This window comes from Vespa velutina, chromosome 5, assembly GCF_912470025.1.
Source record: "Vespa velutina chromosome 5, iVesVel2.1, whole genome shotgun sequence".
NCBI classification, from domain to species: domain Eukaryota; kingdom Metazoa; phylum Arthropoda; class Insecta; order Hymenoptera; family Vespidae; genus Vespa; species Vespa velutina.
The window spans coordinates 6725567-6744470 of record NC_062192.1 but is presented as its reverse complement, the minus strand read 5'-3'; the positions used below and the strand labels follow the sequence as shown (position 1 = coordinate 6744470).

Sequence of the window (18904 nt, the reverse complement as noted above, 5' to 3'; positions counted from 1 at the left end):
TAATAATAATAATAATAATTACACAATAAGACTAAACATTTTCATTGTTTACACAGAAAAAAAGCAAGAATTGCTGAAATCAGTAAACAGAATATTTTTTGTTTTCTTTTTTGTTCTTTTTTTCTTGAGAAATGTACATAGACTCCCCTTGAATCGTTTTTAAAATTACAAACTTTATATTTAAATATTGTGTGCAGATTAAAATTAACACATGGCAGACTTCAATATCGTATCGCTTCTTGGCATCTTTTTCTTTTTTCTTTGCAACATATGATTAAATTTGCTAGATGAATAATGAAGTGCATAGCAATATTTGTTTTCGTTCCTTTTTTTTTGTTTTCCGTTTTTAAATAGCAATAATGTTTTATCGTATGAAATATTCGTATTTATCTATTTCTGCATTTATGCAATATTTGTCACAGAGTTGTTGTCAAAAAATAAATCAATCACAATAATTGTATTTTAATCTCGCACGATTATCTTCAATATGTGTATGCATGTATAATGTATATACAATATGTATATACGCTTTATCGCTGTATATGTGTGGTTGTCTCTCCCAACTCGTAGTAAAATCTCTAGAATAAAACAAAAGATTTTTTCTATTTTTTATTTTTTTTTTTTTTTTTATTTTTTGTTCACTACGTATACCACAAGATTCGTTTAATTACAAAATAAATCTCTTTAAGCGTTTTAACTGCTTATGTATATAATAGATGATGAGAGAGAAACAGTATTAATAATATCTTTTAAACAGATTCCACCAATTCTTTTAAAATTTCATTATGAAGAAATACCGAAGAAAAGCTTATATTTAGCTTATTCGAATTTGTGTATGTCTGTGTATACGATACAGATAATATATCTGAAATATTCGTATTATCGAACGTATAATAAAAGCGTAAGAAAAAAATGTTTTCTCTCTTAATCATTCGCGAAAATATTGACGATAGAAAAAAGACAACAAAAATTGTCCAATGCCAAAAGGCGATGCGCTTTTTTTTTAACGCTATACATGTTCATATATAAAGTTTTTTCTTTTTTTTAAATTTCTTATGCAATTGTTTTTAACTAGGCCCTTTTCTCGCCAAGGTCCCCATTTCCTCGAATAGCGGATCTGTATTAAAAAATACAAGATTTATATAATCCCAGTTCTCCTAAACTACTATCTGAGATAGCAAGAGATATAATTATTGTTTTAATATGGCCAATGAGCATGCTTGCAAAAGACTAATGCTTATCTGTGATGTATAACACCATTTTAATGGACTACCAAGAAATACTAAAGACCATTTCAAGTTTCATTTATAATATATGTCGATGTTACGATTTTAACATATGATAGTTAATGATTGCATGCTTAGAGCACTTGGTATATTATATATTGAATAAAAAGTCAAAATGTTTGCGGTTAATGAATATTCGATGGATTCTATTTGATCGCAGACATACGATACACATACGACATCTATCAATGTTAACTTCAAATGGTAGCAGCATATTCAGTCCCACAGAGAAGATTAAAACTTGTCCATCCAACGATATATAAAAACAATGTGGACACTACCCTGTCGTGTAATACATCAAGGAACTCTACACACTCTCGTATGGATTACTAAGGATGTAAGAAATAATGTTTTCTCTCAATGGGACCGGTCAGAGGTCCTTACTAAATAGTATTTTATGTCGAAATCGTATTTATTACAATACTCGACATTTGGACCACCAAGAGTATATCCTGGTAGTCCATTCAATAGGCGGTGTGCTCGCAAAACATTCTGGATTAATTTTGCAGCGAGGCTGATCCTGTATATAATGATGGTGGGATAAGGCGGTCAATAGTTGAGACCTGTATATATTAAATCAGGCCTAAAACAGAAGATTCATTTATTCTTTTTCTATAATTTAAAAATAACAAGTAAGATGCAGTACAATGATTATCAGTAAAACATTGGAAAAGTTATTAAATTTTATGCTAAAATTTCTATAATACCTAGGAGTGATAGGGAGTAACATAGGTCGATGGAAATAGTCCTCTTCTGTTACCAATCTCCCCATGCCACCAATGCTGATCTGTGCGATCTGTAACAGTAATTACATCTCCTCGCCTGAATTCCAATTCACCAGGTTCTTGTGGAGCAAAATCATATAATGCTTGCACTAAACACTGAAATAAAAAAAAAAAATATATATATATATATATACAAACACATAATTCATTATCAATGAAGTAAAAACTCTAATAATAAGTCTATGTATTCTTTTTGTTTCTATAGATATTCTTCTTACCTCTTCAGGAATCATATCACGTAATTTGACATCTTGTGAACGTGATACCGATGCTGTACGATGATATTCTACCAGTTCGTTCAAACTATTAAACTTTACGACCCAAAGAAAGAACTTGCCCTGAGCATCTCTTAATACTTTAAAGTGTTGCACACCGTCTGAACATCTATCATCGTAAAACGAAAAATATAAATTCTCGAATATTTAATGATTTTTTAAACTGTATTATTATGAATACAAAACATGTGCTTACTTTACGGATAACGAAAAGTCACCAGGAGAGCTTTCACTGATTCTAATCAGAAAGGCACCTTCATGCTTATTCATTAATAGCCTTTCAGCATCTGCTCTGGTTATCCTTCCATAATACCAACTATAAAGTCAAAATAGAATAAGGAGAAATCTTTTATTTACTACGATGTAAAAAAAAAAAAAAATAATAAAAAAAAAATAAAAAAAAAAAAAAATATCTAAAATGTAAACCTTACTCGTGATTTTTCATTTCTATGTAATTACTTGGAATGAGTCCTTCTCTGGAATCTAATTCGGCTCTGAACCAATTCATATCATCCTCCATATTGAGAATCTAATAAAAAAAATATTGTTTTATATTTTATACGTATGTGATTATATTAATGTAAGAATAATATCAAAAATTATCGGATCTTTTTTTTATATAATTTCATTATTGCTTACTTATTCATAAAATAATTATAATGTTCAAGTTTTGAATTTCGCGGGATGAAATAATATTTTGACGAATGCAAATATCAGCTGTGAAGAATATCGTGAAATAAAGCCACATAGTATCGATTAATACTTCAGGAAGGACAACGAAAGAGAATAAATAAAAGCGTTATGTTGACACGACGACGTTTGTTAAAAATCAAATCAAATAACATTCATTAAAATCAAATATTATCAAATCAGATATCGAATATATATATATATATATATATCGAATATCGATAATAATCTATATATATATATATATATATATATATATATATATATATCGATATTAATATATATTATTATTATTATCGAATATCGATAATAATCAATAGCCGATCAAAAGTTATATCCAAAAATCCATTATAACAATTTATTCCAACCATCAAATTATTGTTATTATTATTATTATTATTATTATTATTATTATAGGAAAATAACATCAAAATATTTATATATAAATATAGAAATGTTCAATTTTCAAATTTTATATATTTTTTTTTCTCGATATAACAAACTTTTTTTTTCCTTTTTCTTTTTTTTAACATGATTAAGAGATTGAAGAAAAGTTGACCAAAAGAAAAAAAAAATATAACAGAGCAATGACATTATTATGAATGGGAGAAAAAAAAGAATTATTGCACATATTAATATGTATACAAAATAAATCGAAACAATATTCTTGAAAAATTCTCGGCGCTCGGCAGTAATCGATTGTATGTATATATATATATATATATATACACACACACACATATATATTTCGTAAATAAAGGAAACAAAAATAAAATAAAAGAAAATAAATAAAAATAAAAGTAAAAAAAAAAAAAAAAAATAAATAAATAAAAATAAAATAAAATAAAATAAAGAAATGAACAAATAAATATCGTAGCGAGCCGATCGTCTTTGACGACAAACAAATCCGCGATGGTCTAGGAGCAATCTTCGGTGATCGGTCATCTTGCGTCTAAGCCAATCAGAAGCGAGTATATTCGGCTCGACGACGGTCAGGCGTTCGACGATTGGTTGGTTGGTTGGTTAGTTCATTAGGGACGAAGAAACGACACTTTCGAAGAGGGTTCTCGTCATCGAAACAATGCCACCATCAACGATAATAATAATAATAACAATAACAGCGACAACAATAGCAACAACAACAAAATAATGATAATAACAAAAACAAAAATATGCAATAACGATGGAATAGAAATTTTTTTCTTTTCTTTCTTTTTTTTTTTTTGTTTTCATAAATACGAACCTTAAGGACTTGACACCTGCGAAAGCTAAGCTCATCCTCGGCTGTCGCGGTAAAGTCGTGCTTCGCTACCGCCTCCATTCTTCTACTTCTTCGTCTGTTCCTTCTTCTTCTTCTCTTTTGCTTCTTCTTCTTCTTATTTTTTTTTTATTTCTTTTTTTATTTCTTCTCTCTTTCTTCCACTTCTTCCCTCGAGGGTCGAACGCGTGTATGTGCGCTAGACGGATAGCGATGAGGACGGGGGTAAGAGGTGGGGGTGGAGAGTGAGGGAACGAAGAGAAGAAAAAGAACAAGGAGAGAGAGAGAAAAAAGGATAAAAGAGGAATAGAAAGAGAAGGGGAACAAGAGAGAGATAGAAAGACAGAGAAAGAGCTATATCACAGAGAGCCAGTCCTCGAGGCGGCACCAAAGGCGGCCACCTTTGTCTGCGAATGTAAAAAACAAAAGAGAAAAAAAAATAAAATAAAATAGAAAAAAAAAAAAGAAAAAGATAATGAGTAAGACCAGAAACAGTGTTACGAGAATATATCGAACCTTCTTTTCTTTTTTTTTTCGACTTTCTTCGTACTACACTTGTTTCCAAGTTTTCAACGAAAGAGCATACACGTAGGTGGCTCGCGTATCACGTATAGAATAAGCTCGTACGAAAAAACCTGTACGTAGAGAGAGAGACGCGCACGCACACACGCGACACCAATCTCTCTCTCTCTTGCTCTTTTGCACATATACACACCCACACACACGAATAGAGCACTCACTCACACACAGAGAATACACAGTATCACTAATTTTTTTTTTTCGTTTCTGTGACGGAGCGAGTTAATCTCCAAATTTTCGAACACGCGATTCTCCCACTCTTCCTCTCCTATTTATTCCTGTCTCTGTCTCTTTTCAGCTCTCGTTTTCTATTTCCTATATGTATATACGTATATATATATATATATGTATATATATATATATCCCTCTATATTTTTTTCTTTCTTTTTCTTTTTCTTCTATCTCTGTCTCCGTCGCACTCTATTCAAATTCAACGGCGTTCAATGACACCCGAACGAACTAAGCTACGACGACACATACAACTCGCATCCTCGTTCTATGAAACCGAGAGAAAGGGTAAAGAGAAACGATCAAATGAGAGAGAGAAAGAGAGAGAGAGAAAGAGAGAGAGAGAGAGGGGGAGAGATAGAGCGAGTGAGAGAAAGAGAAAACTTATGTTTCATAGAAAAAAAAAAGTAAAAAATAATAAAAAAAAAAGAAGCACAAAGTATAATGGCGGATCTGTGTTGATCCGTTCGTGAAATTATTTTTTAATATTTTGATATTTTAATTTTCCTCCGATATTATCCTCTTCTATTTTCTTTTTATCTTCGTTACTACAACAAACTGTCAAAATGGAAAAGGTACGTTGCTTGGATCACGCACTCTCACGAGAGCGACCATCGCTCGGTCTTATCAGGCGTTACACTCTCCCTCGCCCGGTATCCGTGCTCTCTCTGCGTTTCATCCTCTCAACTGTTCTCTTTCTCTCTCTCTTTCTCTCTCTTTTTCTCGCTCGTCGATGCGCATCGTGTTACCGCGCATGCTGACGTTGCCGAGTTAAACCGAACTTAGCCGAAGTGTATGCAAGGAGACGTTCTTTCTTGCACGTCGTTGTGTCGTCGTCATCGTTGTATCGTCGTCGTCGACAGCGTCGTCAACGTCGTCAGTACTAACGTCGTCAGCGTCGTCGGACGAACTTATATAGGAAATGTCTTCCATAATATGAAATATCCATATTTCATATTTCTCAGATATTTATTATCATGACACGAACATTCATTCTTTAATTTCGAAAGATTACTTAAGGATAAACGCGTAAAGGAAGATTAGAAATTAACGAATAAGAACTTACGAATAATTCGACGAACTAGTTTCTCGTTGCGCAGGTATGCGCATGCGCTTAGCACACGTTCGAAGATGCGTCGACTGCTTGCTCGGTTCGACTCGGCACGATTCGACCCGACTCATTCGTTTGGCTCGTTCGTTCCATCGTTCCTTCGCTTACTTGTTCGCTTACTATGGTAGCCATCTTGCTACGTCGAACGCGAGAGGTCGTCTTTCGATCATTTTCGCGATATTTCGCGCAAGAAGTCACTCTCACTTCTCTAATACTTCAATAATCTTCTTTTAATCCTAATAATATAATGATCGAGAGATATTAATACTATAAAAAAAAAAAGGAATCATTATAAAAAAATAAAAAAGTTGCTCGCTATTCCTTTATTTTTTGTTTTCTTTTCTTTTCTTTATTTATTACTGTCCTTTTCTTTTTTTTTAATTCCACAGAAATGGTTAAAGATGTCGAAAGAGTAATGTACGCAATTCTGATGTAAAAACAACTCAAGTATTCGACATGAAATCATGGTTAGGTTTATCGATAATCACTTGGCAACAACGAACTCATATATTTGTAATATAAACAAAATCTCTATCCTATGATACCGTGTCACATAACTCATATATACATACGTACATATATGTATGCATGTTTGGTAAACCTACTTATCCATATATTCTCTCTCCTCTCTCTCTCTCTTTCTTTTCCTCTACTCTTTCTAACTATTCTTAGATCGTTCTAGAAACGAGAAGTTGAACGTTCGTATATAATTACTCTCTCTCTCTCTCTCTCCTCCCCCTCCTTCCCTCCCTCTCTCTCTCTCTCTCTCTCTCTCTGTAAATATACATATATATTTATGTATATATTATACATCGTAATGACAAAGAAATATATTTCCGCAAAAAATTAAAAATTATTTCAAACAAATGTAACACTAAGGGATATTTAATTATTTGCTACGTGAGTTTTAAAAAGCGAAAGTTAAACGTGAAATAGAAATGTGCGAGAAGAAAAGTATTATATCGCGTTAGGATTACAGACGCCAAATGGTCACGTGTTTTGTAAACAGAAACACGCGGTGAAAGCAGGGTGGAACGGACAACGAGTGAAGTCACTCTTTTCAAAACTTCGCTCTTCTTTACAGGATTTCTCCTTTCTACAATGTTTATCCTATCGAACGCCAAAGTTAAATGTTAAAATGTCTTACACGTAACACATACACATATACACACATACGTTATTGTTTTCTATTGTTACTTTCCATTCTTGAAAAGTTTAGGGTACTAGATTAGGTTATAACCTCAAATTGTATTTCTATCAAATCCATAATAACATATATCGATCGATGACTTGTCTTGATTAGTTCCTTTATTCTTTTTTTTTTATTATTATACACCATTAGATTATTTGTTTTGTAATATATATATATTTATATTTATATTATATATTAATATGTATATGTATATATATATATATATATATATGTACATTGTACACATAATCTGGAATTATTAGATAATATATTTTTATCTATCGCACGCGCGCGCATGCACACACACACACAAATTTATTATCTATTAGTTCAAGATTGCATATAAAGAATAACAGTAAAACAATTGTTTACAATTTATATTATTTTCTTATAAATATTATTAGAATATTATTAAAATATTATAAAAAATAATTATTAATATATTATTGAAATAATGTAAAACTGTTTTGACACATATAAAATAAATTCAGTCTTTATGTTGGAAACGACGTCTCGTCGAGAATCGCTTGTCCATAATGATTCTGAAATAGAATCGTAAAGTTACACAGAATATATACATATATACGTGTGTGTAAGTCTGGAAAATCCAAGGTCGCGATTGACAATTGAAAACAGCCATACGTCCGATAGCAGCTACACTCGTTGGGTTCCGTAATTAATTTGCGATTCTTGTCTCGAGACTTCTATTTATATATATTTCCATCTTTTTTCATTTTTTTTTTCTTTCTTTTTTTTTCTTTTTCATTTTTTGGTTCATTTTTTTCATTCATTAGTAGACATTTAACGAAGATGTGAAAAATTATTTTTACAAATTTTCATGGAAAACGTTATAAATTGTTCTTTTGTTTATTTAGAAAAACAAATTAAAAAAATCTTTTATTAACGAAAAATAAATAAATTGTAAGATAATACAATTTTATTTTATTTATAAATTATTTTACAGATTACATATGAAATAAATCGTTAGATTAAATAGAATAAATTTGAATGAATAGATTAAATTAAAAATTAAAAGAAAAATTGTTAACAAAAAAATTGTATTAAAAAAATAAATAAAAAAAATAAATTATGTGAAAATTATATTCAAATAAAAATTATTGAATTAAAATTGAATAAAATTTGTTAATGATGTAAACTAAAAATTAAAAAAAATTAAAACCAAAACAATTACAAAAAAAATAAAAAGAAATAAATAAATAAATTCTATAACAGAATTTTTTTGATACATCATATATTATAGAAATTATCTTTTAAGAAAGAAAAAATAAAAAAAGATAAAAAAAATACAATTTCATTTATCAGTAGATCGTTCGATCAACAAAATTCAATATTTATCGAAGATCGATGTACGTATTTTAAAAAATATATTCATTAGAATCGAGAGATGACCAATGTTTTTGGTAATGTACGATGACGATCTATAATTCTATACAAACGTATATACATACATACATCATACATATACATATATCTATATATAAATAAATAAATATGTCATACGTATATACATACTTGTGCAATATTAGCGCGGAAATTCAATTACCTTTGTGCGACTGTTGCACCGATGAAAGACGTATAAAGCCAAGTTGGCACCTTAATAAGCTTCCAATTAAATGCAGCTGCGAATTACTATTTCTTTCGAGAGAAAGGTTAGACACATTCGTGTGTTATTAGTTAGAAAAAAAAAAACAATAGTAATAATTCTTTTGTTTCTAATTAAGTACAAAAATAAAACAAGAAAATAAAAATTTTCTTATATAGTCGGTTCGCTTTAACGTTTTTCTTTTTTTTTTTTTTTCTTTTCAAAATATCACAAAACGATTGTAATATTTCTTTCGTTACTCATTTGAATTGTTTGTTTTTTATTATTCGTCCGCCTTAATGCTTTTTTTCTCTTTTCAAATTACCATAAAATATATTTTTGATACTTTTTATTACACATGCATAGTCGATATATATATATATATATATATATATGTATATGTATATATATATATATAGTAGAAACGGAACGCAACGCGTTTTTATTCAAATCTCGTCAATGCGATCGGTATTGTCATTCGAACAGTGGCGAATTCATGAATATGCGCGTTTTCGTTTCCTGTGAAAGATTTACGGGTATTGTATGAGTAAGAGAAAGAGAAATAGGAAGAGAGAGAGAGAAAGAGAGAGAGAAAGAGAGAGAGAGAGAGAGAGCAAGCGAGCGCAACGGAGCGAGGATTACTCGCTTCCTCCTACATTCAATGAAAAATGTCGGAAATGTGTTTGCGTGCCATTCAATGGAGATAATCACGGTGTGCCGTTCTTCTTGATTCGATATTCTACTACCGCGATTTTTTAACTTTCGATGTAATTGTCTACATGTAAATACATACGTGACATATATATATAACATATATATCATATATTATATACTATATATATATATATATATAAATTAAATATGTATATTACCTAATTAAAAAATATAATAAAAAAAAAGTGAAAATTAGTTAAGGCAATAAAAAATATTAATTACACGTTCTCTTGTTACTTTTCTATAAGAGAATTTATTTTATTTTAGGAGTTAAAAGAGATAGATAGAAAGAGAGAAAGAGAAAGAAAGGAAATGGAGAAATGATACTGTCCTTGTCAGTTTGATAGTATTTCCCAGAGGGGGAGAGAGAGAGAGAAAAGAGAAAGCACAAGAGGGAAACGTAATTTCGGTTCTAGTTGTGTCTGAAGGCGATGTCACCGTACCGTTTGTCTTGTCTTCAGGATGACTCCTTGAAGACTGTTGAAGATGTGCAGGCCAGGTAGCCGTGAGCTTAGAGAGAGGAAGGCCTCTCTTCTATGTGCTACGTCCCGGTAGATGAAAGGCTCTCGTAACTATCAAAGGGAAAGGGAAGAGATAAAGGCTGTACCAGTAGACAATGGCCCTGAGCCTTCTACGTTTACAGCTCGTTCTAGACGGTTTCTAACTACTACTGCTACTACTACTAAACTACTATTATACTACTACTATTTTATACATATTTTCTAACCAGTCTTCTCTTTCTATGGGAAACTATATATACATAGTATATAATATATATATATATATATATTATTATATTATATATATAATATATGGTATATATTGGTACATATGGTATACTTGTATATGTATATTATACTTATTCTTTTATACTATATATATGTATGTATATATATATATATATATATATTGGATGTGTGTAGGATATATATTCTATAAGTATATGTATATAAGAATATATGTATATATTTTTCCTCCTTTAAGCTACGTAAAAAAAAAAAAAAAAAAAAAAAAAAACTGGAAAAAACAGAAAGGAAATAACTCGACTCCTCGAACATGATTCTACTTCGAAGATTTTAATACAAAAAGACTTGTTGAAAATCGCTGTAGATAGTGATTAATATCGTATGACTTTGGAATAGAATCGTTGGATAAATTCAACAATACACGTTACACAAAAACGTTATCGCCTTCTATTATTATTATACTTTTCTCTATGTTTCAACCTTGAAATTACGAGCACCAGTTACATTAAACCGAGCATCCTGTAAATGGCCTTCGTCTATGGCCTCTCTCTCTCTCTCTCTCTCTCTCTCTCTCTGTCTCTCCGTACACACACATACACGTACACACATACGGTAAGCTAAAAATTATTAGATAATTTTAAAAATCAATTACTTTTTCTTAGACTTTGTAGTCACATTTTGTTTTCAGATAATAAAACTACATGCCTTCTTACAAAAGCCTAAAAAAGTTATTAAAGAGATTAAATTAATTTTTAATTTTAAGATCACCTAGTAACTTTTGGTCCACTTAAAAATTTTCAGTCCAACCGTGTATAAGTATATATATATATATGACGTGTGTATACATATATATATATATATATATTGGCAAATTGCCATACGAATATTTTCTAGGTCTTGCACGATGTTATTCAAGTCAAATTCAAGTAGACTCAAGCATGTAACTATGCTGTCGTCACTATTATTATTACTAATACACAAAAACTGTTATACTACTACTGTAACGAAAAGGTTAAGTAAATAAACTTTACAACTATTTGTGAAAACATGCTAAAAAGTTTTGAATTACATACAAATCTGATCATTGTAAAAATTATATTAACTTTTTTTTTTATATATGTATATATATATATATGCATATATATGTATCTAATCATCATATGTATATAAATACATATAAATAATACAAAAAGTGAAATTTCATTAGTAAAATATAATTTCTATTGTATTAATCTATTATTATTATTAATTTCTTACAATCATTTTTTAACATAGATACATACATAACACGCATATGTAAATATATGCACATAATCTTTTTTGACACGAATGATATCACGACGACGACACAACAACGTTCGAAACATTACAATCAAAATCTAAACTATCATTGACGTCAAAGTGAATGACGTAAAGAAAACTTTACCTTCTTCGTAATCTACTAGTTGCTGGTAATATGACTAACCAAAGCTTTTCTTATCCTTCTTTTGCTATAGTAATCAAAAAATCACGAGGTCCCGAATGATTATGATTGTTCTAGTTACGTATAAAATAAAAAACTAAAAAAAAATAAAAAAGAAAATTAAAAAGCTAAAATAGCACGATAAATAAGAAGAAAATTCGATTGAATTTGAATATTATCATTACTTGATAATTTAGTAGCTTTTTAAGCAATATTAGAGTAAGTACCAGAAATTCCATAGTCTATTAAATAATATTAATTTCAAAGATAAACCTGATCTAAAATATGTTACGACTATTCAGAAGTCTAATATTTTTCTTCTCAAAATTAAAATCAATTCAAATCTTATCGAGTAATTAATTATTGATGCATATCTCGATTAAACTTTACAAGATACTAAACGTTACATAAATACTTGAGTCACATAATAACAAGATGATAGCTTTTCAAATATGTCGATCAAATTAAAAAATAAAAGAAAAAGGAAAAGTAGATTTACTTATCGATAAAGAAAATCACTCTGAGTCGATAATACAGTTTCTTTAGTTTGTACTGCCACCATGCGACTGTTTTAATCGATCGGTCGGTAAGTTAGGGAACGACAAAAAAAACGAGTTTAATAATAATAGTAATAATCTATCTGTTTCGTGAGAAAATAAACACGTTTGGTGGTAGTGTTTACGGAAGATTGTAACAGCTGTATTTATATATATGCGTTTAGCGAGAGAAAAGTGGAACGCAGAGAGAGGGGAGCGACTGAGAATGGGATGATCCCGAGAGCGCGAGCGACATAATTGGCCATGGAAAAAAAAAAAAAAAAAAAGAAATTCGATTCATCTAGGACATTCGTTATTGAAATTCTGTTGGTCATCTTTTAATTATCTTTTTTAATCATAAAAAAAAATATTGTTTATTCATTCATATACATATTTTTTGTTTTTAACGTATGATTTTCTTGACCAATAACTTCCTCGATTATCTTGATACATGTATCAGTTTATGCTATCACTATGACGACTTCATAAATAACGGTATAACAAATAAGAGCTCGCGCGTTGAACAAAGGAAAAAAAAAAAAAAATAATTCAATTACATAAGAAATATGTAAAATAAAATTGTAAAATTTACTTGTTTTTTCGAGAAAAAAAAGAAAAAGAAAAAAAAAAGCAAAAAAGAGAAAAAAGAATTTTTATTTCCCACAAAGAGATACTTATTATTTCGTACCTGCAGTAAGAATATCTTCACGAAGAGAGAAGAAGAGCATTCTTCCGTGTTCTAAACACCTGCGAGGGGGGAAGAATACAAGGGACAGGATAAGGCAGGTGCGATGCTAAATAAAATACGGTTCGATATATGTACATACATAGCCAACGTGTCGAGTGATCTCTTTCTACCCATATCACACATACTCGTGTCAAACCATCTAGAATATTTAAATGATTAGTCAATTATTATATTGGAATGTTGTGTAATCATTTTAATATAACGAATTGATCCTAGATCCAAGATAATATATAAATTTTGTTTCGAATAGCATTATGATTGAATTATTTCAAGGGGAGTTAGGAGAAATTTATCGCACGACGACCTGATCTATTATGGTTTCGTTTGACATGCTAGCATTTTGTGGCAAGCTCGTTTCCATAGTCTCTCAGTATAGTCAGAGAGGTTTCATTTAATTTTCAAATACAAATGATATTATTTGGAATAAACTAAACTCGTCTACATTTATAAATATATACATGTCTATTTGTGTATATATACACACACACACACATATATATATATATATATATATATATATATATATATATATGTATATTTTGTCGTACTGATAATAAGAATGGCCATAAAAATTGTGTTCATAGATTCGAACTAAATAAATATTGCATATTTATTACATTCTCGTTATATAAGTAAAGAAAAAAAATGAATAAATAAATAAATTAAATATATTTCTAAGAAAAAAAAAAAAAAAAAGAAATAAATAAAGAAAATATATTTCTAATGAATCGTTTTCGAGTTTCGATTCATCATGGCGTCTTTTCGACGAATTCGTTTCGGAAAATAAAATGTCTAACCAATATTCTCCCTGTTATGCGTCAACGATGATGATGATGGCGACGATGAGAACGAGGAGAACGACGAGAAGTCAGACGTTCGAAACGATTTTCTTAGAGAACGTTTCCTGGGTAACTCGTGCGTCATCCTTTATCGTTCTCGAAAAGAACACACACACGTCAGCTGGTGGTGCCTGGTGTGCTTCGAGGGACACGACATAACCTCTTGTGTTTCCCTCTATATGCCGCTAGAGTGTGCCCTCGGTGCTCTGAGCCTCGCTCGAGGCCGAAACCGATGGATTTGATGACGTAAGCGTACATAAACCACCATAAAGGCTCAGTGCTGCTCTGCTTCATTAGCGTAAACCGCGAAACTTTGCTAGTCTCGTCTAAGTCTTTTCCTCATTGCCGTCGTTATTTTTGTCGTTAGAGAATGATTCAATACTTTAGTGATGATAGTACAGGAAAAGCATTTGAGCGTTTTCTCCTATAAATTTCATTTGAGAATCACTGCATTTTATGTATATATATACATATATATATATATGTTTTGTGTATATATATATATATATATATATATATATATATAAATAATTTTTAATTTTCTAATTTAAAAAATGTTTTTGTATGTTTCTAGAATTTTATACTTCAATGATTACTCTGTGATACTACACAAAGAGTATTCGATAATTTTTTCATATACATTCGTTTGAGAGTCACTGCATTTTCTCTCTTTTTTTTTTTTTTTTTTTTTTAGTTTTTTTAACTTTTTAACTAAACAATTTTTTCGTTTGTTTCTAGAATTTGTCGGTATCGTGTCATTTGAAAATGATTCAATGACCAATACGATAAGCATCCGATCGTTTTCTCATATAAATTCATTTGAGAGTCATTGCATTTTTTTTCTTTCTTTCTTTTCTTATAAAATTTAAAATTTTCTAATATCTAGACAATTCTTTGCTTTTAAGATTTTTTCTTTTTTCAATCTTAAATAAATTGCAATCTTTTCACGTCGAGTTAACTTCGTATGTATGGTCGATGATACCTCGTTGAAAGTTCAGCCTTCGAATGGAACATTTAGCGTGGCTCGGCCAGGCGTACAGTCATGCGCGCATGCGCCTACGCGTTATCGCACGTTTAGACGATACTAAATATGTACTCCTTATGTGAGAAACGGAAAATTCAATTTTTTCCTAAGTAAGGCTTACTCACATGGGAAAAAACGTTAGGTGGAAGATTTCTTACAAAAGGTGCGAAGCTGTTTCAAGAATATTTTGATCTAACTTAGATGTTTAATTGGATATCAACTTTTGAAAATTTTTATTAACGATTTTCATATATATATATATATATATATATATATATATATATATATATATGTATGAGATCATACATATTTAACGACAATATTACATAAAATTTATATAAAAATTACATAAAATATTATATAAAAATTTATGCTACGTTGTAAAATCAAACGGTTTTTATTTCATTCGGTTATAAAAAAAAAAAAAAAAATGATAATAATAATATATATGATAATATCAAACAAAGTTAGAAGTAGGTAGTTTTTATTTTATTTTTCTTTTTACTTTTTTGGTTTATTTTTCAAGTAATTTTAATCATCCCTATCTAAAAAAAAAATTGTAGAAACCGATATGATTGGCAATTCAATTGATGAATTTCTTAGTGCATGTGTCGGCAGCACACTTCCAAAGCGTCAGCGATTTGTTTTTGCCGATTCAAGAAGATTACCGTCGCGCAAAACATCACTTTATCGACTGTTAGGTGTCGCAATGGTGACATGTCGTCTACACATACATACATGCATGAATACATATATATATATATATATATATATACATATATATATATATATATATATACATATATATATATATATATATATATATATATGCCTATAAGATTATTTCAAGTCATTGAAATTCTTGATCAAAGAACACTTCAGTATTATTATTGATATATCCGTCGTTTCAAAATTCATCTTCGAAGTATTTTATATAATGATTTTTTATTGTTTTTTTTATTAATGTGTTTAATAAAAATTAATAAATATCTTCACGTAAACTTAATTCGATTTTGTTGTAAACGTGAAAAGTGAGAAAACGTTAAACAATTTCAAGTATCTACTCTTATCTTATCCTCTCTCATGTAAAGAAAAATCCAAGGTTTCTGTTAAAATACAGGTCGTTTTTAACGCGCAAGATAACATTTTGCCCAGCGGAACGACCAATGATATTCTACTTGAAATCTCGGTCTGGTCTCTCTTTCTCTCTCTGTCTCTTTCTCTCTCTGTCTCTTTCTCTGCCTTCTCGCGGGAGAAACCAGAATCCAGAATACGAGACCGGGAACTCGATCTCGCCTGCATCTCAATTTCAGTTCTCCATCTGGTGTCACTTCCACTAACATATGACGTACGTATACGTTTACTTGTCGAAGTATGTATTTCAAAATGAACGACGTGTCAATTTTTTTCTTTCTTTTTATTTTCTTTTTTAATTTTATCGATAATATTCTTTAAAAAGTATAATTCTTTTCTTTTCACTTTCGAATGATCAAAATTGTTGTCTTTATTTTTAATGCTCGATAAGAATGATCAGAAAATTCGAGCTGCGTGTTTCGTGGAGATTTTTTTAATAAGATGGCCAACATCAAATAAAAAATTCGAAGTGTCGACGATTCAAAGTTTTTTTTTCGAATAAATTTCAAGACGTTATGAATAAAATATTTAATTAAAAATTCTAGATTTATTTTGTGGATTATTGGCCAATTCATTTTTTTTTTTTTTTCTTTACGAGATGGTCAACATTATAAACAAATTTTACAATTCAAATTTTCTCGTCATAAAAATAAAACAAATTAACTAAAAGATTCTAATCATTGTTTTTATTTAAAAAGGATATATATATATATATATATATATAATATATATTATTCGATAAAATTTATAGAAAGAAGAAAAAAAAAAAGAAGAAAAAAAAGGAAGAAAGAAAATTAAACTCCTACGTGAGCGATTAATGCGCAAGAATTTTATATTTATAGATTATCGATTATATCCCATATCCATTCTCATACGATAAATACACTGATAATGTCTGAACATCAAAAAAATAGAAGCACTTCGTATTTTCCGTAGAATTTTTACGATCCATATGTCGTTTATTCGAAACTCTACAATGTCTTTTTAAATCAAATATTCGCAGGAGATACGAGCGTCCATAATAGTATATATTTCGGATTAATCGAACCAAAGAAATTTCATTTGCAAACAGAATATTCGTCACATTTTAAGAAGCCGATAAGAATTGGATAAAAATATCTTCTCGATGTCATTTTGTTTATAATTTTTCACATATATTTATTTGTGTGCATATATACAATTATCCTAACAGTAAAATAAATTAAAACAAAAATCACATAACTTATCATGCATACATACACATATACTCATCCTACCTTAAATAATCCAATCGAACGTTCAAATTGATAAATATGAAGCTTGATAATTTATAACTTAGCATGTGACATCGTCTTCGCTGGAAGAGTACCTATACACTATGCACTGGTTTTTGAATCATGCGACATAAAAGAGATGGAAAAGAGAGATTACTCTCTTTGTATTCGAAGCCGAATGGTCATCCCCGAATATTTCAGCTATTGAATTTTTGTGTATATAGTCAAGCAATCTACATACGCGTATACATACTACATATATATATATATATATATATATATTATACCTTCATATATATATGTATATATACCAAAATTGTGTATATTGACGAGGCTATTCGTCTTTTGGGTACATCGAACGTGTCCAAATATCAGTCGGCAATTAATTTTGCGTTCGTTCAATCGCACAAATACTATCACGAACTATGCTACAAATCGCAGCTGCGCTAGATGGTATAAAGGGACTTTTAAGGGCTTATCTGTCGGTACATCGAAATCCAGTTTTATGCCGTTTAATCATTGCTTTCGCCGGAATTTGAATCAAAGTTAGTTCACCGTTTTATTTGTTTTTCCTTTCTTTGTATAAAATTCAATTTTTTAATAATGATTCGATATATATATATATATTGAATTTCAAGTAAACATATTAGAGAAATTAATTACAGAAGTTAGAATATTAATTATAAAGATATTTGTATTATCATATATAGTGTACGAACTATTGTATACATATTTTATATAGAATTTTTTAATTAAAGAAAAGAAAAAAGAAAAAAAAAGAAAAGAATGAAAGGAAAACTGATGAAAAAATACATGTGTACGTTACACATTCCAGTTTCTATGAAACTTCGTTCTCCCTAACTCTGAATGTAACGTTTGAAAAGTTCGATAAATGTGACAATACCACCAGCCAATGCAATCTTTTCTTTCTCAACGAATCGACCTAGACCGCGAAACTAGTTACTTGTACCTTCGGCAATGAGAGAATCAAAACGTGACACGACTACGACATAACTTGCGATTACATATAGGCTTTTACATTACCATCATCGTAACCCGACCTCTTTTCCCATCTTTCATTTATCTTCTCTCTCCCACTCGTTCAATGGTACCTTTCTCTTTCGTTACGTATGTACATCAAGACATATAAATTGTTTATATAATATTAATTCGAATCTTTTGTGATATTTATTTTATTTTATTATCTAAGATTATTTTAAAGATCCTTTTTTTTTTTTTTTAATACATTAAATATTCATTGTTTTTTTGTTATTTCCATTCAAAGTTGAACGATATTTGTTATTTAAAAAAATCTTTTCAATTTAAAGACAATTGATGTATATCTCGTAAAATATATGTACATAAAAAATAGTCACGAATCTTAAAAAAAGAATCGAAAAATTAAAAAATAAGACCTTAACACTCCTACACCCTTCGAACT

The 18904-nt window shown here is 29.6% G+C and overlaps 1 protein-coding gene and 1 long non-coding RNA gene across 3 annotated transcripts; one reads left to right on the top strand and one right to left on the bottom strand.

Moving 5' to 3' along the window:
• Positions 1–124: 124 nt before the first annotated feature.
• LOC124949263 (growth factor receptor-bound protein 2) lies at positions 125–6320 on the bottom strand. Of its 2 annotated transcripts, XM_047494057.1 has the most exons (8): positions 5699–5723; positions 4811–5188; positions 4280–4701; positions 2778–2875; positions 2543–2662; positions 2290–2455; positions 1994–2167; positions 125–1869 (listed from the first exon to the last, which is right to left on the bottom strand). In XM_047494057.1, the coding sequence occupies exons 3-7, from the start codon at positions 4355–4357 to the stop codon at positions 1994–1996; spliced, it is 636 nt and encodes a 211-aa protein (XP_047350013.1). In that variant the 5' UTR covers positions 4358–4701; positions 4811–5188; positions 5699–5723; the 3' UTR covers positions 125–1869. The 2 variants fall into 2 exon arrangements, with proteins under 2 accessions (XP_047350013.1, XP_047350014.1); XM_047494058.1 differs by lacking the exons at positions 4811–5188; positions 5699–5723 and adding an exon at positions 6168–6320.
• A 3145-nt stretch (positions 6321–9465) lies between these two features.
• On the top strand, positions 9466–10095 carry LOC124949265. Its single transcript, XR_007101010.1, has 2 exons — positions 9466–9774; positions 9989–10095. It is a non-coding gene; the product is annotated as an uncharacterized LOC124949265 (long non-coding RNA).
• Positions 10096–18904: the final 8809 nt, after the last annotated feature.